The sequence below is a fragment of the Mizuhopecten yessoensis genome, unplaced genomic scaffold (assembly GCF_002113885.1).
Source record: "Mizuhopecten yessoensis strain PY_sf001 unplaced genomic scaffold, ASM211388v2 scaffold25, whole genome shotgun sequence".
Taxonomy (NCBI): Eukaryota; Metazoa; Mollusca; class Bivalvia; order Pectinida; family Pectinidae; genus Mizuhopecten; species Mizuhopecten yessoensis.
Genome location: NW_018403340.1, coordinates 184,274 through 205,521, shown reverse-complemented (window position 1 = coordinate 205,521; position 21,248 = coordinate 184,274). Strand labels below are relative to the sequence as shown.

General features: G+C 38.6%; 1 protein-coding gene across 1 annotated transcript in view; it reads left to right on the top strand.

The window, feature by feature from the left end:
* The window catches only part of LOC110451009, an 86,623-nt gene that overhangs the window by 44,225 nt on the left and 21,150 nt on the right, over nt 1-21,248 (top strand). The window contains exons 5-7 of the mRNA XM_021499213.1: nt 5,397-5,537; nt 6,496-6,628; nt 16,114-16,285. Of these exons, the coding sequence (XP_021354888.1) occupies nt 5,397-5,537; nt 6,496-6,628; nt 16,114-16,285 (446 nt within the window). The remainder of the gene's footprint in view (nt 1-5,396; nt 5,538-6,495; nt 6,629-16,113; nt 16,286-21,248) is intronic.

Here is a 21,248-nt window from a genome sequence, read left to right as displayed (position 1 = left end):
CGTATATGCCACCTAGCAAGTTGTCTGAATTTCGTGGATGCGCAATTGTTCATCTACACATGCCGTCCGATATTAATGCAGGTTCATTAGAACCGACTGTTCACAATTGTGGTCAATCAGAGGTTGCGGCGACCATCTTTCATACGTAGTTAAACACATTTCAATAGATAAAACGTGCTTTAAAAAAGCTGTTTAGCCAAACAACTGCCGAATAAAGCTTGAATTCAGCGCCGCTGTTCGAAAATTTGTGGTAATCAACAAACGAAAGAAAGGTTACCAATATTTTGTACTATCTTAACTGTTTGCCATTGGAAAAAATATTAATGCGTTAAAATTATTTGTTGAGACTTTTCTTGAAAGGGAGTATTTTCATTTTCAAATTATGCTTCTAAAGAATTATCTGCTACCAGAATGTGCGCGCCCTCCAGCGAAAGTGTCATATAAGAGCAATTGTAATAGACGGCTGCTTACTAACTTACAGGTTATCAACAGATGTTTTCAGCGTTAAATACAGAAAAGTAAAGTTTGACAGATATTCGAAACTGTCTAACTTAACTGGTATACATTCGCTTTACTACCCGATTTCAACCATGTGTTGTGTGACATGTATTTTTCGTTAATGCGATATCAGTTTAACGCTATTTCTCACTAAATGCGAGTTATTACGTACAACCTACCAACATTTGCTTGGTTTACAGTATAGACCAGTGATCAGTTGTGATATAGTGGTCTGGCTATTTTTATACCATTATACAAAAGGGGCTAGCAACAATAGATATTGGATCCATAGTATCCAGATAAATGTCGTTGTTAATGCCAGCCCCGTGTGAATTCTAAGGTAAAGAAACCAGTAGCATCGCCGGTAAGCCAACTCCTACTATGCACGTGCTAGCAATATGCTTTTCTATAATTTATGATTACAGTAATTTAAAGAATGTGTCTTGATAACGACAACGTTTATATCAGTGTACATTTCCTTAAAATGCAATGCATTTTATATATGTAAGAATAATAATAATAATATACAACATTTATATAGCGCCCTATATCATTTGTAAAATAACTCTTAAGCGCTTTACAACATATGGATAATAGTAATAGTTATTATTGTGAAACAAAAACAAAGGTTACAATCACATTTAAACATTAAAGCAAGCAATGTGCACATAATTGAACAAATAAAGGGTGGTATTTACAAGACGTCTTTGCAGAGATCCTAAAATGCAGGCATGAAGTGGTGAGCTTTGATGTCCCTCTTGAATTTTTTCAGGGTATTTGACTTTCTAATAGCAGATGGTAAGCTTTTCCACAACGTACCCAACACCCTCCCAAAGCACCGGTTTCCATAGGTCATAGTACGGCTGATACAGGGTAACAAAATCCTGTAGGTACTGAGGAGCTGTTCCATTCAGTGCCTGGTATGTATACACCAAAATTGTGTATTGCGACCTATATCGTGCAGGTAACCAGTGCAATGAATATAGCACAGGTGTGATGTGCTCTTTCTTTTGAGTACGAGTAACCAGCCGTGCTGCAGTGTTCTTGTTCTCTGCAGACGACTAGTTAGTTTGTCAGATAAACCACAGAGCAGGGCGTTACCACAATCCAACCGAGAGGTAACGAGTGAATGCACAAAAATCTTGCATGCATTTTCAGTTATAAACTGCCGTTAACAGCCGATGTTTCTGATCTGGTAGTAACATGTTTTGGCAATAGCGTTCACTTGTTGCTCCATGTTCATTGAACTATCAAAGTATATCCCTAGGTTTTTAACAGCTGGGACAGTCTCAATAGTTCTGGCACCGACCTTGAGCTGGAGAGCCATTGTTTGATGACACTTTGGGGAAAAGACCATTAGTTTCGTCTTTTCCTGATTAAGCTTTAGCATAATGGAGTTCATCCAGGTACTGATATCTGTCAGACAAGCTTCCAGATTTTCTGAAACTGTATCCCAACTGCCCTGTGGTTTGATGGCCCTGTAAATTTGTGTGTCGTCAGCATAGCAATGATAGCGAAGACTTTGGCGACGACATATCTCTCCAATCGGTTTGGAGTACAGGCAATATTTTCGTGGTCCTAACACCGACCCTTGAGGAACCCCGAAATCTAGTACTTTGTCATGGGAGGTGGTTGATCCGATGTCAACACACTGTCGTCTTTCACTCAAATAAGACTGTATCCAGCATAGCGCGGTATCAGTCACTCCATAAGAGTATTACAGACGTTTATAAAGTATGCCATGGTCGATGACGTCAAATGCAGCATGACAAGCACCGCTCTGCACTTGTTATTCAAGGCAGAAGCTGTGTCATTATGTATACGTAGGAGGGCCGTCTCAGTAGAGTGTCCCATGCGGTAAGCCGATTACATGTTGTCATGGAGACTGTTTGCATGGAGATTAACCTCTGAACGCCGGGACACAACCTTCTAATTTGTTCATGATTGAGGTAATCAAAGGAAGCAGTGCTTCAAGACATTGCTTTAATAAGTTTGCAGGCAGTGAATCAAGCTCACAGGACTTCGATTGCGAGGTCATGATTATATTGCGCAACTCGTCCTGGTTTGTTGGCGAGAGCAATTTCAGCAGTCATGACAGAAATATCATTGTCAGCAGAAGAGTTCACTTCAGCAAAATTTGTCCTGATTGAGCTGATTTTATTCAGAAAGTAATCACTGAACTTGTGTGATAAGTCTTTTTCTGAATTACAGTTTGGTAGGATAATTTCACCTTTCTGGCCCATTAGATTTTTGGTGAGTTTAAAAAAATGTCTATGATCCTTACCACATACTTCGATTCTTTCCGAATAATAAGCCTTCTTTGACTGAATGAGAAGTGAACCAACTAGCCGACATTGTTCCCTATAAATCTGTTGGTGAACGGTTAATTTGGTCGGTCGCCACTGTCTCTCTGCTTTTCTACGGTTCTGTTTTCTACGCGGAGATTTTCATTATAACACAGGGCATTCGGTCTCACAGTTATCACCTTAGTCTGCAGCTGTGCGTGTTTCTCTATAAGGGTTTCTATACCAGATGTTTATGCTTCAACAAGATCATCAACCCCCCCCCCCCCCCCCCCCCCCCTTGAGTAGATTGAAGGGCGGAAGAAGACTGGATGTCATTGTTGAAATCTTAAAGCTCGCCTCTTTCCTTGCACGATCTGGCTTATTACAATTCAGTGATGCGTGGACAGCAAGATGATCACGTATATATGGATCAGACACTGAAACTGCTCCATCAATGACTGAGTTATCTTCCCTCGTTATGGCCACATCCAGTGTGTGGCCATGAATGTGTGTAGCTTCTGTCACGTGCTGAATCAGACCCCTGAAATCTAGTAGCCCAGAGAACTGGCGAGCATCAACATTAGATAGATCGTCTAAGTGGAACTTTAGATCACCCGTGATAAGAATCTCTTGTAGTACAACAACTTGGTGGTCTAAAAAGGTATAACATTCATCAAAAAGCATTCTGTTTAGATGGAGGAGGCCTGTAAATTATACACAAAATAAAATGTTTATCGCCAGCAATGACAGAACAGGTACAACCGCTGGTTCCGTTTAATTTAACCCCGATAACAATTGGTATTCGCCTAACAGCAGCCTTTCCTGTCCGTGTCCCACGTCTTGTGCGCAAGTTCTTTTCCTACTTTGATTCCTTATAATCCTCTAAAAGATGTGTAGTAATATCATGACTCATTGGTCTAAGTGCCAGGAGAACAGATCTACTATACTTAATTATATATGACTGTGATATCAATCTCCGCTAATGGAAGACAAAATCACAGCGTGGAAATTCAAGGTGCTGCAGGGGTTCCCACATAGGTCGCTTCCTCTATGGCATGTACCGAGATGATATATATTAGAAATGATCCTACAATTTCTAGTATTCACAACATATGCGAAACAACGTCAAACAAAAACAGTAGTACAACAGTGCAAAATGTCTAGAACATATCTACCAAATTTCTGATTCCGATTCTGGAAGGGGACTCACATTACAAATGTCATCAGAAAATTACTACAAATAGAATCAGAAATCTATACAAGCCCAGTTAATATTGACATCAAATGATTATTACAGTTTTTGTATCACTGCAAAAGCGTATTATGTGAAAAATGTGAAAAGAATGTTTAAAAAATATAAATGTACTTAACTAAAAATAGTATATTATATTATATTATATTAATTAACTGACTAGAAATTCAGAAAAAAACCTGGACAAGTGTGCGTTCGCGAGAGACGAAACGGGTTGTATTTAAACTTTTGCAATATGTATTATATAAAAAATGTACAGACGTCACTTCGTCAAAACAACAACAAAACTGTAGACAACTCGCCCAGCGGCTAAAATTCTGCCCTCTGATATACGAAATTAAAACCAAACATTACGACAAAATTTCATTAAATTTGTATAAAACTAATGAAGTTGCAAGTTTAGATTTATATAATTTGATATCCGATATAACAGAACGGACACCCGATTTGTCTGCCTTTTATTAATAGACTTCGAATCAATGTCGTTCGTTAATACCTAAACCATACTATTTATCTCACATATTTGTTAACTACCTTTAACATTATATAATTATAAAACATAAACACTAATTGATCATTTAAATTAATGCTTAACAATTGTTTTTTTTCAATTAGTATATATGTATTGACCAACAAACCTGATCCGACAGGGGGCGTACAAATACTATTCTTAGATGTATGGTCATTAATCGTGTTTTAGACCATGTCAATGCGTTGAACTGAAACAGGTGTTCAGCGTACTCTTTGCGCCATATCTCATTCGTAGGTACATGTAGGTGTATTATGGCAATTCGAACCCAACTGGGCAAGATGGCCACCGTAAACGAGTTTCTGATTGTCCGAGCTTTTGATATTGTCAGATTTCGATCACATTTAACACGTAGGTGTATTATGGCACTGCGACATCTGTTTTCTGATTGGACAAGATGACCAACGTATACCGGCATTCGATTGGTAGAAATTTAGATAGAGTCCGAGTTTGCTCCAATCTGGTGTGCATGTGTATCATGACATTGCTCTTTCTTTCTTATGTTAGATTTTTAACTGGAGCTATAAGGGAGATTTGTGTAACGGTCAAAATATGCAACCATAATATACAAAAACGAATATTGTGAAGTTAATCATTGATGTAAACCTCTTAACGTTTCACATGTTAAACACATTTTGCTTGTTTCATTTAATATTTTGTTCGAGGTAATGCATATGTCGTTTAAAAGCGTAGCATAGCAGGGCCTGGACATGTCTTCGAGCTAATTGTAGCAATGCACATAAACTCCAGGCTAGATTTTGGGTAAAATTCATTTCGACATTTGTTCGAAACCCTTGCCATCGAAATAATACGTTTTCTTTTTGATATATAGGACACAGAACTGGAAATGCACATATTTGAGAAAGAGGTTGGGGTCCGAAGGTCAGAAATTGCAGGTGGCTCATGGAGTGTCGTCATACCTGTCCTAAACGAGGCTTTTGGAATAAGGAAAACTCTTGAATCTGTCGTCCAGGTTATTATATTTTAAATACAGTTCTTAAATATCTTGACTTTGAACTACGTGTAATCATATTATTAAAATAAAAAATGTTTTTTTAATTCTTAAATTACGCTATCTACAACATTAATTCCATTATGTCGTATATCATTGTCCATTCAAATTTCTGAAATGATCAGATTCTTCCTTTATGTTCACTTTGAACCTGTGCGTTGTTGCATTATTGTTCAAATAAAATATATGCTATGTGAACTCCCTAAGTGAAAGTAAAATGTCAAACACCAATATATCGTATAAATAGTTACAGAAATACCCCATATATATATATATATAAACGTTGTGTATATTTCATAATTTTGAAATGCAAAAAAGAAGCGATATTTAATTATCAAAGTAGTTAATTCATTTTAATTACTGAGACGAAATCTTTTCCAATAGAAACAACCTCCGTCTGAAAACATGTACGTTGGACAACTCTCTGTTCAGTCGCGGTTCGTTCATTCCTAATACGTTTTCTCGCACACATGAAGAAAAATGGGGTCTTGCTATTAGGTAAAATAGATAAAAAGTACATTTCCTGTCTTACAATTTATAGCGAATAAAACGAATTCCTGCGTAGTGACCTGCTACTCCGTTATTTGTCTGTATTCTCATCACCTAACTCTAGAGAAACTTCGATTCAATTTCGATGAAAATTCAATGAATCAACAGAGGCGTTCACAGTTGCAAATTGATTAGATGATGTCTTTCGAGTTTGATTGTGCATGCAAAAGAAACAGAGCGTTTTCAATAAATAAGTTATTCGAGTAAGTTTGTGTTATCCTTGGACGACCCGGCGAAAATAACACAATACTGTTAGCATTTGAATACAAATATTTTTATCTCAAACTTGATGTTTGCCGTTTTTGCAATCTGTTTTTGCATTGGCTTTTCCTCATCAAGTCATCTCTCGGACTCTTATCAATGCTTTCAGAATTGTAGTGACATAAATTGCATTAAAGAGGTTCTCGTGTGTGACGGAGGGAGTACCGACAACACCCATGACGTCATCACTGCATTTGGGCGGACGTCCCCTATCAGGATCAGACTTATTCACAGCCCACCAGGTACTGTACTCTGTGACTTCAAAAAAATAATGAAGGAATGTATTGATATGCTTAGTTTCATTTTAGATTAAACATATTTTATTGTAATTTATATATAATGGGATTTGAGCACATCTTATATTAAGCCCTTTCCCTACAATATATTAATACACATTTTAAAGGTGGCATATTATGTTTATATTTATGTTTATATTGGATTTAATAGATATATATTTATATATATATATCATAAAAGCAGGAACAATGATCTTTACGGACGAAGAAATAATCTAAAAAGAAAATATCTCAACAATGAGTCTTTCGTACATTCATCTCTTCAATGAGATTCTTCAGGCTGTTTATTTGAAGTAGATATTATGACGTCATAAACTATGACGTCACCTAATAGTTCGCTATAGTGTCGTCCGCTGTATGCGTACCCGCCATAGCAATATCACAGCAATATAGAAATACATAATGAAATACATTATCATATACATGTATCTACTAAATGGGACTTATTGGTAAACATGTTGGAGTGCAAGAAAATATACTGAAAATCTTTTTGTATTTAGAATAAATTGTAGCGACTGTTTTGCTTTGAATATGTTTACTAGATAGGAAAATGTATTATTACCGTATAGAATTTAAAGCCCCTATCTCACATTCACGAATCTGAACACGAATGAACACGACTTAACGTTTTTCCTTAAATCGTGTTAGAACGTATGACGGTCGCGCACTCATTCGTGTTAAGTCGTGGTCGGTCGCGCGCGGTCGTATGGACGTCGCAGCTCGGCTTAAATTGTGTTATAATTTTTTGCAATGCAAACATGTATAACACGATTTAAAGCCGAGCTGAAAAGTCGTGTTCAGTCGTATGAAGGTCGTATGAAGGTCGTATGACAGTCGTGTTTAATCGTATGAAGATCGTGTTCAGTCGTATGCAGATCGTGTTCAGTCGCGTTCAGTCAACACGACTTTCATACGCCTTTCATACGACTCCCATACGCCTGAACACGAAATCCATACGTTTGTCATACGACCGGAAACGCCCATCACGTGACTGAGTGAGAACGTGGGAAACCCCCTGAAAGTGAAAACTCATTCAACAGCCTCAGGCGGCAGAAACGGAAGCTCCTCCAAGCAAAACCTTCGAAAGGGAAACATCATTCACCATCAACCATGGATGAATATCCACCCGGTACCCAGGGACAAGATGAGCCAGCTGAAACCTCTGAACCACCACCAAAATCGCCAACAACAATAAAAACAACAACTGAAACTGACATCCAGCCATCTGAGCAGCCATCAACATTCAACATTCCATCATCACCACCTCCACCTTCATCTCCATGTTACATGTTACATCTTCCTCGTTTTGAAAAGAGGTTGTGGTTCTGGAAGACCTGCAGTGCCTTGGTCCAGTTCCTGATAGATGTCGCAGTCCCTGAAGACACCACCATCTGATCAACTACCATTTGCAGATACTTGTATGCAGCGTCAACTATTGCGAGGAGTATGATAAAGTAGAATCCCCTATAGTTATAATAGAAAGAGCCTTAATTTCGTGGACATTTTATAGCTACATGTTTTCCATCTATTTCACCAGGTTATGAAAGTTCCATTTCGTTGAAAACTCATCAGCCACCTCCTTCCAAGCTTCTTGGGTTTTTGGTGTCGGCATTACCTCTTCTGTGTCCTCTTGTGCAATACTCTCACATGTTCCGTAGACAATCGTAGATATGGTATTAGCAAGCACTTTAAAACCACATTGAAGTAATCGGTAATAGTGGCTGTATAACGCAGTGTTATAGCTAGGCGAAGCCCAGGCTCTAGTGCCTTTCTCCAGAAGGTGTACTTTTTTCAAAACGAGGACCAACGCGTTCTTCTAGTTCCATGAACATCTCCTGAGTGACACGCAAGAAGTTGGTAAATGTATTCATATCTTCACGATACAGTTCTTGCATTAGGTGTTCATACTGCCCATACATAGGTCTCCTCAACAACCATGGTCGAACCCAGAATCTCTTCCCGAACCTCACTCTGAGACGCCTACGCTGCCTCCAACCCCTCACCATCAAAGCCAAAGCTACCAGATGTACTTCCTCCTCCTCCAAAGCTGCTTCTTGCGGGTCTTGTACGTTGTTGAACATTGTGAAGACTGACACAGAAATGCTGTTGCAATGCAGCTTATATACTACATATCCCACGTATGGGCATCATATGACAGTCGTATTTGGTGGTATGAAGTGGTCGTATTGGGGTCGTGTTAAATGAGGTTAAATCGTGTTGTATCGTATGAATATCTTATGACGGTCGTATGAGTGTCGTGTTCAGTCGTATGAAGGTCGGTTTTGGTCGTATGAGGGTCGTGTTTGGTTAAGAAATGTGCATAAACCACTTCGATTTTGTTAATTGAAGTCGGGAATAAGGTATACTGTAATTTTCAGCAATACGGAGGTTATCGGAAACTGTAGGGGAAAGTAAAGCGGTAAGACACAATGAGTCTCTACTTGAGTAAGAAGGTAACCAATTAATAATCCTTGCAACCTCAACCTGAATACCTTATGCCGTGGCACGGCGTCCGTCTGTCCGGCGTCCGGCGTCAATATTTTATTTTAAACAACTTCTTCTTAAAAAACAAAAGGCCTAGGGTGATGATATTTGGCCATTAACATGCTGGAATGGAGGGCTGCCAAATTTGTTCAAATAAATTACCTTCACTCATATTCAAGGTCACAGGGGTCAAATATGTTATAATTTTTTAACGTCTCCTTCTGAATAACCAAAGTGCCCAGGGTGATGCTATTTGGTCAGTAGCATGCTTGGATGAAGGGCTACCACGTTTGTTCAAATGAATGACCTTCACTCATATTCAAGGTCACATGAGTCAATTGTTTTTAAAAACCTTTAAGCAACTTCTTCTGAATAACTAAAAGGCCTAGCTAGGGTGATGATATTTGGCCAGTAGCATGCTGGGATGAAGGGCTACCAAGTTTTTTTAAAATTAATGACCTTCACTCATATTCACGGTCAGAGGATCACATATGTTAAAATCTTTAAACGACTTTATATAACTTAAAGGCCCGGGGTGATGATGACTGGTCAGTAGTATGCTGGGAAGAAGGGCTACAAATTTGTTCAAAGAAATGATGTTGACTTACATTCAAGGTCACAGGGGTCAAATATATGTAAAATCTTTAAACGACATCCTCTGAATAACCATGCGGCCCAGGATGATGACATCTGGCCATTATCATGCTTGCATGAAGTGCTACCTAGTTTGTTCAAATGAATGACGTTGACTTATATTCAAGGTCACAGGGGTCAGATTTGTTTAGAAAATTTAAACGATTTCTTCTGAATAACCATGAGGCCCAGAATGATGATATTTGGATGAAGGGCTACATATATCATTACAACTATGTTGAATTTCAATTCTATCTTAAAACTATAGACATTGTTCACTTAAATTATTTCAACACGACCCAGATGTTACTGCTCCTGCATTCCAGACAACCCCTCCAGACAACCCTCGTGACGTCATCTGAATCAGTATGACGTCAACAGAGGTCATTCAGGACAAACCGCCCCCAAGGAAAAACCCCAAACGGCAAACCGCCCCAAAAGGAACACATATGCCACTTATAACATTACATGCATATGTTAAAATCGAAGAGCTTCCGAAAAAAATATTCTACTTTTGATAATATTTGTGTGCTACACTCATTCATTTCTCTAACAAATATGATGACAAATAAGTTTTATTGTGTTTTTTATTGACATCGAAAGAGCGTTTGATAAAGTGTAGCGAAATGGTGTCTGGAATAAACTGTATCAAGGAATAAATCTAAAATTGTATTGAATGGTCAAGAATAAAATTATTTCCCTTGTGAAATCGGATTGAGAAAAGGGGGAAATTTATCTCCCCTTCTTTTCAGTCTATATTTAAATGATGTAGAAGATTTTATGATTCGAAATGATATTAAGGGTGTTAAATGTATCAATAGTAAAATTGAAACCGACTTTCACATATATATTACACTTTTATCCTCTGATATGCAGATGCTACCATTTTAATTTCTTATAGTCCTAATGATTTACAAAATCAGTTTAATAGTTTTAGCGAATACTGTAAAATTTGAAAATTAAAAGTAAATATTAGTAAAACAATGATGCCAAAAACCATAATTTTCAAAACTTCACAATAGCTATGTATGATGTTTTAAAGAAAAGTAGAAAACTGAACTTATCTATCAAATGTATTTATGATATTTTTAATAAAATAATAAAACCTATCTTGCTGTATGGATGTGAAGTCTCGGGTTACATAAACACTCAGATTTTGGAACGTTTTCATTTAAAATTCTGTAAATTGATATTAGGGTTAAAAAAGAATACACCGAATTGAATGGTTTATGGTGAACTCGGTACATATTCCCTTTTGATTGAAATAAAAATAGAATGATTAGTTATTGGTTAGGAATGCTACAGTCTAAAGAGAGTAAATTGAATATTGTTTTGTATAATGTGCTATATCATGTTTATAATAATGAAAACAAATTAATTCCCTACTTGAAATTTATACAAAGTATTTTTAATGAATGTGGACTAGTATATATATGGAATTCCCAGTTTTTGGAACATAGTTACCCGCTACGGGTAAAACTTATAAGACAGCAATTATTAAATGAGCAGTTTTTACAAAACTGGAGTAATGACTTTTTTAATTCCTCTTAGTGTGCTACAGAGCATTTAAATTGTAATTTGAAAATTATTTAGAATTGTTGACTGACAATTAACGAGTTTTATTGTGTAAATTTAGAACTAGTAATCATAAGTTTATAGTGGAAACTGGAAGATGGAATAATGTTGATTACCGAAACAAGAAAATGCACATATCCAAGACATTGGTGACGAATTTCACTACTTGTTAAAATGTTCCTTTCTGTCTGCAGAAAGGAAGTTGTATTTATACAAATACTACTTTGTAATTTCGAATATTTTAAAGTTCAGAACTAATGAATACAAACAATGTTAAACATTGAAGAAATTGATGCAAATTTATCAAAATGTTGTTTAAAAAGTATAATGATTTGTACTCCATATATATTATGTTTGATATGGTATACTGTTGTAAATATGTTTTCTCTGAACATTTATAATTTTGAATAAAGACAAAAAATTGAAAGAAAAGTACTCAGATGGTAGACAGACCAGGTGACGCCCCATCTATATCAGCCAAGTGAATATGCCAACTACCCACTAGACGTATCCATATGTATTGTTGATGTCGAAGAACCATTGTTCAAGATTATTCCCGTAACTTCATCTTGAAATAATATTTGGGGGAAATATAGAAGTTAAAAAGATTAGTGAGAAACCACCAACATGAAATATACTTTAAATCTTATGAATTCATAAAAAGGAATGTGTTTCGGCGTCGTGTAGATTAACTAATTATATGTTAAATGTAATGTACTGTTGAGTTCCAAACGGATGCCATTAGAAGTGTAATTTCAAAACGAATTATCAATATTCACCAAAAATCAGCGGACAAATCGTCATTCCAATTTGTTTTTTTGGTTCTGACGAGGAAAATGTTGCCTATAAGTATATCTGCATCTGCCGCTGTGCAAACTACACGCGAGCGCTGTATAGGTTAATACAGGTCAGAGTTAGCGTCAGTGACCGACACGCTTCCGCCAGCAAGTACATCTAAATATAAGTCCATTATTGGTCTTTTATGAACTGCGTTTTAGGAGCGTGTTTAACCAAACGGTTAGTGTGCGTTTGCGTTGCGTTTCCGTTGCGTTTCCGTTGCGTTTGCGTTCCGTTTGCGTTGAGTTTGCGTTGCGTTTGCGTTGCGTTTGCGTTGCGTTTGCGTTTAAACGGACAAGAAAAACGGTCCTGGGTCTGTAATTACTCAATTATTTTCTACTGATAATTTTACTGACCAAATGAGGTACGTGTATAGACATGCATGCATGCACGACGCTGCCCAAATATTCGACTATAAATGTAAGTCATTGCTAAACTACCGAACGATTATTTCATGTATTGATCTATTTTATTTGAATATATATATATTTTTAATTTGAAAGCTTTATTATGCATATAACTATTTTTTTCTGGGATATAAAAAACATTTCAGCACTCACATATTCTTAAAATAACCTGTACATAGCCATCGATCGTTTTCTTACGTAACCAGTAAAACGCATGTTCAACGCACATTCAACGCTAAAGTTAAAACGCACATCAAACGGTCAACGCAAACGCAACGCAGACTAAGCGGAAACGCAACGGAAACGCACTTTCGGTAATAAAAACGGTCCAGGGTATGTACTAAATTTAAAAAAAAAAAGGTATTATCAATTAGTCAATTGTGACCGGATGGAGTGCTAAAAATAGGAAAGAAAATTAACAAACCTAACAACGTTCATATGGTAACTACATATTGTTAAACAGTCATTTATTATTTGATTGGTCAATTCGGGTCTCTGAAGCATAGGTGTAGAATTATATGGCTAAAACAGAAATAAAACTGAGTACTCAGGTACACCAGTATACACCACAAGATCAGTACATGTTGTATTTTATATGTTGACAGTAAATATTAAGAGAAAATATAGGCATTGTGTGTACATTGTAGTCATTCATGAGGTATTTCCATTATCATGGCACTCGTATATCGGGTGCCATGAAAATGTATTTTTAACTTGTTATGTACACACAACTTCTATAATTTAAAACGTTTTACTTATCGACTTTCCGCAGGTTGATACTGTTATATAAATTCATGCTGTTGACCGGAGTTGATTTATAAATGGTGGAACATCCAGACTTACCAGTTATTCCTATTCGCGCACATAAAATATGTACATCTAAATACATTTAATGTATGTGTTCTTTGTAAATCTATTTATGTATTTAAACATGTATATTCATAACTGTTTTTCGTTATACTCATCAGTGCACGTTAACGTTTACAGTTATTAAATTATCTAGCAAAATTGAAAAGGGAATAAGGAGATATATTTTTCTCTTTTATTTTCAACATCGTCACTTTCAAGTTGGTGACTATGCATGCTAGTGCTGTTTATTCTGACTATATATATATGTGCAGTTATTTTAATTGTGTCATTTGATAATTGTTAAGCGAAACCATGAAAAGTTTTGTATGTGACTGACATATATATTGTTTTATTATGGGACCCAAGAAACAAGCTATGCATGCCTGTCTGGCTTGCTACACTGGAAGGGTACATGTAACTAAGTGACTGTCAGATATCGCAGCATCCTCTACAACAGATGAGATAAATAAGAATTCTGTCAGCGGTAGTTAAGGTTTTTATAAAGATTCGTCCATCCATGGTCCAGTAGGTATCGATGGTTTTACTCCATTTGGCCCTTGCTAGTAGCTTGACTATGGACTGACGGGTCTCTGTGAGGTCTTCGGTTAGAAAAATTTTCCCCGGTTGTGTTTAAGGTTGCGCTTGTCCTAAAAACTTCATTATTAACGCTCCAGCTGCGGAATCTGCAGATCATCTGATATTTACCATCATGGGTTTCTCTCCCAATAACAGGCGATCTGAATACATCGTCTTTCCCAATGTTCACATTGAGCTTTGATCATCACATTTCAATGATTTTTGCGTCGGAGAATCATTGCCCATCTGCGTTAAGGGACACATTGTGACACGATAGTGTATTCCGTCTACCATATTGTTCTAGCTCCTTTATTTTGTCATCAACCAAGCCTGCTTTATTGTCAAGGGGAGCACACAACCTGCACTGTTCTTCCTCAAGTGGGGCACATTTTTCACTAATAAAATAATAAGAAAATTTCTGGTGGGTGATTACAGTCTCCTACTTCTGTATTGTCTCTTGGAGCTGCTTGAGTAGGTCTGTCAGGGTAGGTATCGGGTTAGGCAGCGAGTTAACACGGACGTGACCACTGCTGTGCTTATAAGCGAGTTTTCTCCGGGTATTCCGGTTTCCTCCCACATTAAGACTCTACGCGCGCTAACATTCGGGCCAACAAGAGTGATTAATATAAGTTGTATAAAATTATATCATAATTGTTGTAAAATAAATAAAGTTTATTTTTATTTAAAATTAGGTCATAAAGATGACTCAGCTGGTGGCCCCGGGCATTCGTTTCTGTTCATGGATACCCCTTCCCTCCTAACCCAAAGTTATTATTTTATTTCTCTGATTTTCCAGTTTTCATCCATTCAAACATTTTCCAGTTGTTCCAGTCTATGATGTGGTTGTGTGTGTTTGCATGATCTGTAATGGCTGATATATTGTATTGTGTTTCCGATGTCTTCCTTGTATTTCTAGTGTAGACTTGCTGTTTCATGGATTCAACGTCACTCTGATGTTCTTTTAGGCATGTCCCAAATTTCCGAGATGTATGTAAGATTGCAGCTGTTATATTGAATGTGGTTGGCCACCCCTGTTTGGTCTTCCTTCGGCAATTTGTCTTTCGGATGAATTAATAGCTACTGGAAGGCGTGCTAATATGGTGTTTGCGCAACACTCTTGAAAATGCTTCAGACACCCTTTAATGTAGAAAATAGTGACCATGCCGTTAGTTTTATCTCTCTGTGTTTGTACGCTTTTGTTTCTAGGGGTCATTTGGATTGCTTTTATTTTTCATTTGCTTTTTCTTCTTTCCTTATCGATTTTTCGGGATATCAACATTTTGTCAGGGCCTGTTTTATATGTCGCTTTTCAATTTCCTTGTCCAAATGTTTTTGAGGTAATGATCTGTGTGTGTTGTTTTATGTATACCAGCAACATGATGGAACCGTCAGCTCTTCTTACGATAAGGGTTGCCAAGCAAAGATTTTTCTCATCTTGTTCTTATTCTGATGTACTTTTCATGGAGCCTGTACAGTGTATAGTGCATCATCTACCTGGTAATGGTGAGTTGATTGGCTGTTAACCTCATCTTCATTGACTTCTTCCAAGAAATCTTCAACATATGTTTTCAATAGTTCAGGACGACACTCCATCGGATCAGTTGTGATGTCTTCCTGCTCCAGATGCTCCTTAAATAAATTAGCAACTTTGGATGATACTGGGCTCCCTATTTCTGCCCAAAAATGGGTTAATATGTTTCCCGTCCCATGACTCCCTGAAATATCGGTAATGATTTTTGACAGCTAACTTTATTGATTCGGTTTGCTGTGGCTTAGTGAGTTGTTGTCAATGTCGATACATCGGTCATTTACACTTCTGGCAAAGAGCAATGACAAAGGAAAGGTTTCAATTCTTGTTTGTGTTTAAAACAAACTTAGCCTTTATTATTCATTCCTTACTAATAAATCTTATTCCAAATAAAAGAAACAGACGTTTTCGAAAGCTTACAACTACTGTTTGTGTGTTCAAAACAAGCGTAGCATATATGATGTTCGTGTGGTTTTGCATATTAGGCCTCCCCTTTTACAACTCGTTTAGTGATGCCGAGTTTTCTGCGATCTGTGTTGTAGGTCGAGGGTTGCAACTAAGATCGGGGGCTAACGAGGCTCGGAGTGAATGTATCATGTTTATACATGGCGACAGTATCTTACCACAACAATATAACGAGTCTGCCTTCCGATGTCTTCAACGGCCCGGAGTGGTGGCTGGGGCGTTCAGGTTCGCACTTGATCTGGTCAACAGGTAAGCTACGAATACAAGTAATGAAGCTTACCAAAAGGGCATCAATTACACACGTTCTAATTTGGTCATGTTAATTTCATGTCGAGCTAATTTCTTAAGAAATAGTTTTTTATTTTTTTTCCTTAAGACTGTCCATGATTACTGAAGCTTTATTAAAGTTGGTCATCGTTAAGCCTCCATGAGGCCGATTTACTAGTAAGCAATCTGTGAACTCTGTTACTAAAACTACAAAACACATTTTGTATAGTAATAATGCAAGTACATGTAGGACAGTAAAATGGCGCGAACAGTGTTAAACAGATAAAGGACGATAGAAATGTAAAGTAAAACTCTACATGACGTCAACAGTGTAAAAACAAACGAGAAGTCAGCAATGTAGAGTCAAACAAAACGTCAGAAAGGTAAAGCAAAACGGTAATAAACCGTCGGTAATGTGAAATCAGATAGGACATGAGCAATGTAATATCAAACAGGATATCAGAAATGTCACTACAAACAGATTTCATAAATCAAAATTAAAATAGTAAAAGGTGGTCAGCAATGTTAATTCGAACAGGATGTCGGAAATGAAAAGTCAAACAGGACTTCAGTAATGAAAATCAAACAGGAGATCGACATTATTCAGTGGAACATGAAATCAGCAAAAAAACACCCGAAAGTCAACAACGTAAAATAAAACACTAGTAGGACGTAAGCATATTAAGACGACCCCTAGCAGGACGTCAGAAATGTGCAGCAAAGGCGATCGTCGACAATGTAAAGGTGAACTTTTAAAATGCAAAATCAAAAAGTAAAAAATAACGTCAAACCAAACCAGACAACAGCCATGTAAAGTCAAGCAACAATTCATAATTGTAAATTCAAACAAAACGCCAGCAATGTTCCTCTAACAGGACGCTATTAATGTAAAATTCAAATATGACGTCCGCAATATCAAATCAAACTCAAACCGGAGGCCAGTAATGTAAACGTCAAGCATGACACTCGTAATTTAAAATGTCAAACAGGACTTCAGCATGGTAAACTCAAACAGACCATCAGCAATGTAAACCCAAACAGGACATCGACAATGTCAACTTTGGTTTGGTTTGGTTTGTTTGTGTTTTACGTCCTATTTACAGCTATGGGCATTTAGGGACGTGCCAGGTTTTGGTGGTGGAGGAAAGCCGTTCCCGGAGAAAAACCACCGACCAGCGGCCATTACCTGGCGACTCCCCCACGTAGGCCTAAAACCCGCGACCCGGTGGTGGAGGAATAGAGTAACCAAGACGATCAGACGGCTTGACCACTTGGCCACCGCGGCCCCACACAATGTTAACTCAAACAGAACGTAAACAATGTGTAAAAAACAAGACGTTGCCGTAGTAAAATCACACAGCAAACTGACTTAAGAAATGTGAATGTTTAACCAAATAGATGTAAACAGTAGCAATTGAACTGGGTCGTTAGCAATGTAAAATGAATTTGAACGACCGGAAGTCAAAACAGAACGTCAGGAATGTCAGTGAAAAGTCGAACGGCAGGTAAGCAGTGTGAAGTCAAACAGGACGTCGGCAATGTAAAATCAAACAGGACGACTTCAATGTAAAGTCAAACAGCACGTCGGCAGGGTTAAGTCAAACAGCACGTCGGCAGTGTAAAGTCGAACAGGACGTCAGCAATGTAAAGTCAAACAGCACGTTGGCAGTATCAAGTCAAACAGGACGATGGCCGTGTAAAGTAGAACGGCATGTAAGCAGGGTAAAGTCAAACAGCACGTCGGCAGTGTAAAGTCGAACAGGACGTCAGCAATGTAAAGTCAAACAGCATTGTTAGGGCAACTAATATCAAGACTTCACCAATGTCAATTAAAACAGCAATAGGACATCAGCAATGTAAGGTAAATCTGCATTACAGCAAAAGAAATCAAACTGGAACGACAGCAATTTGCAGTCAAAAGGGTCGTCATCCATGTCAATTTAATAAATAACTGAAGGACAGCTATTATGACAGCAATTTTAAGTCAAACAGGACGACTTCAATGTTAGACTAAACAGCACGCCGGCAGTGTAAAGTCGAACAGGACATCAGCAGTGTAAAGTCAAACAGGACGTCGGCAGTGTAAAATCAAACAGGACGTCGGCAATAAAAAGTCAAAGACCACGTCGGGAGTGTCAAGTCAAACACCACGTCGGCAGTATTAAGTCAAACATCATGTCGGCAGTGTAAAGTCGAACAGCATGTCGGCAGTGTAAAGTCGAACAGCATGTCGTGAGTGTAAAGTCTAACAGCATGTCGGCAATGTAAAGTTAAACAGGACGACGGCAGTGTAAAATCAAACAGAACGACTTCAATGTCAGGTCAAACAGCACGCCGACAGTGTAAAGTCAAACAGCACGTCGGCAGTGTAAAGTCATACAGCACGTCGGCAGTGTAAAGTCGAACAGGACGTCACCAATGTAAAGTCAAACAGCATATCGGCAGTGTCAGGTCGAACAGCATGTTGTGATTGTAGCGTCGAACAGCACGTCGGCAGTGTGAAGTCAAACAGTTTGTCGGCCGTGTCAAGTCGAATGGCATGTAAGCAGTGTAAAGTCAATCAGGACGTCGGCCGTGTAAAATCAAACAGGACGTCGCAATGTAAAGTCAAACAGCACGTCGGCAGTGTAAAGTCAAGCAGCATGTCGGCAGTTTAGTCAAACAGCATGTCGGCAGTGTAAAGTATAACAGCATGTCGGCAGTATAAAGTCAAACAGTACGTCGGCCTTGTTCAGTCGAACATCATGTAAGCAGTGTAAAGTCGAACAGCACGTCGGCAGTGTGAAGTCAAACAGCACGTCGGCCTTGTTAAGTCGAATAGCATGTCGGAATTGTAAAATCAAACAGGATGTCGGTAGTATAAAGTCAAACAGCATGTTGGCAGTGTCTAGTCGAACAGTATGTAGTGAGTGTAAAGTCGAACAGCATGTAGCGGCAGCGTAAATTCAAACAGGACGCCGGCAGTGTACAATCAAACAGGACGTTGGCAGTGTAAGGACAAACAGCATGTCAGCAACGTAAAGTCAGCATATCAGCAATGTTAAGTGAAACAGCATGTCGGCAGTGCCAAGTCCCACAGCATGTCGGCAATGTAAAGTCAAACAGAATGTCGGAATTGTAAAAATCAAACAGGACGTCGGCAGTGTAAAATCAATAAGCATGTCGGCAATGTAAGGTCACACAGCATGTCAGCAGTGTTAAGTCGAACAGGACGTCGGTAGTGTAAAGTCAATCAGCACGTCGGCAGTATAAAGTCAAACAGGTCGTTGGCCGTGTAAAGCCGAACAGGACGGCGGCAATGTAAAGTCAAACAGAACGTCGGCAGTGTAAAGTCAAACAACACGTCGGCAGTGTAGTCAAACGGCATGTTGGCAGTGTAAAGTATAACAGCATGTCGGCAGTATAAAGTCCAACAGCACGTCGGCCTTGTTCAGTCGAACATCATGTAAGCAGTGTAAAGGCAAACAGGACGATTTCAAGGGAAGATAAAACATCACGTCGGCAGTGTAAAGTCGAACAGCACGTCGGCCTTGTTAAGTCGAAAAGCATGTCGGAATTGTAAAATCAAACAGGATATCGGCAGTGTAAAGTCAAACAGCACGTCGGCAATGTACAGTCGAACAGCATGTCGGCAGTATAAAGCCAAACAGCATGTAAGCAGTGTCAAGTCAAACAGTATGTCGGGAGTGTAAAGTCGAACAGCATGTAGTGGGCAGCGTAAATTCAAACAGGACGCCGGCAGTGTACAATCAAACAGGACGTCGGCAGTGTAAAGTCAAACAGCATATCAGCAGTGTTAAGTCGAACAGGACGTCGGCAGTGTAAAGTCAAACAGCACGTCGGCAGTATAAAGTCAAACAGGTCGTTGGCCGTGTAAAGCCGAACGGCATGTAACCAGTGTAAAGTCAATCAGGACGTCGGCAGTGTAAAATCAAACAGGACGTCGGCAATGTAAAGTCAAACAGCACGTCGGCAGTGTTAAGTCAAACAACACGTCGGCAGTGTAGTCAAACAGCATGTCGGGAATGTAAAGTATAACAGCACGTCGGCAGTATAAAGTCAAACAGAACTACGGCCTTTTTCAGTCGAACATCATGTAAGCAGTGTAAAGTCAAACAGGACGATTTCAATGTAAGATAAAACATCACGTCGGCCGTGTAAAGTCGAACAGCACGTCGGCCTTGTTAAGTCGAAAAGCATGTCGGAATTGTAAAATCAAACAGGATGTCGGCAGTATAAAGTCAAACAGCACGTCGGCAATGTACAGTCGAACAGCCTGTCAGCAGTATAAAGTCAAACAGCATGTTGGCAGTGTCAAGTCGAACAGTATGTAGTGAGTGTAAAGTCGAACAACATGTAGGCGGCAGCGTAAATTCAAACAGGACGCCGGCAGTGTACAATCAAACAGGACGTTGGCAGTGTAAAGTCAAACAGCATGTCAGCAACGTAAGGTCGAACAGCATATCAGCAGTGTAAAGTGAAACAGCATGTCGGCAGTGTCAAGTCCCACAGCATGTCGGCAATGTAAAGTCAAACAGAATGTCGGAATTGTAAAATCAAACAGGACGTCGGCAGTGTAAAATCAATAAGCATGTCGGCAATGTAAGGTCGAACAGCATGTCATCAGTGTTAAGTCAAACAGGACGTCGGCAGTGTAAAGTCAAACAGCATATCAGCAGTGTTAAGTCGAACAGGACGTCGGCAGTGTAAAGTCAAACAGCATGTCGGCAGTATAAAGTCAAATAGGTCGTTGACCGTGTAAAGCCGAACGGCATGTAACCAGGGTAAAGTCAATCAGGACGTCGGCAGTGTAAAATCAAACAGGACGTCGGCAATGTAAAGTCAAACAGCACGTCGACAGTGTAAAGTCAAACAACACGTCGGTAGTGTAGTCAAACAGCATGTCGGCAGTGTAAAGTATAACAGCACGTTGGCAGTATAAAGT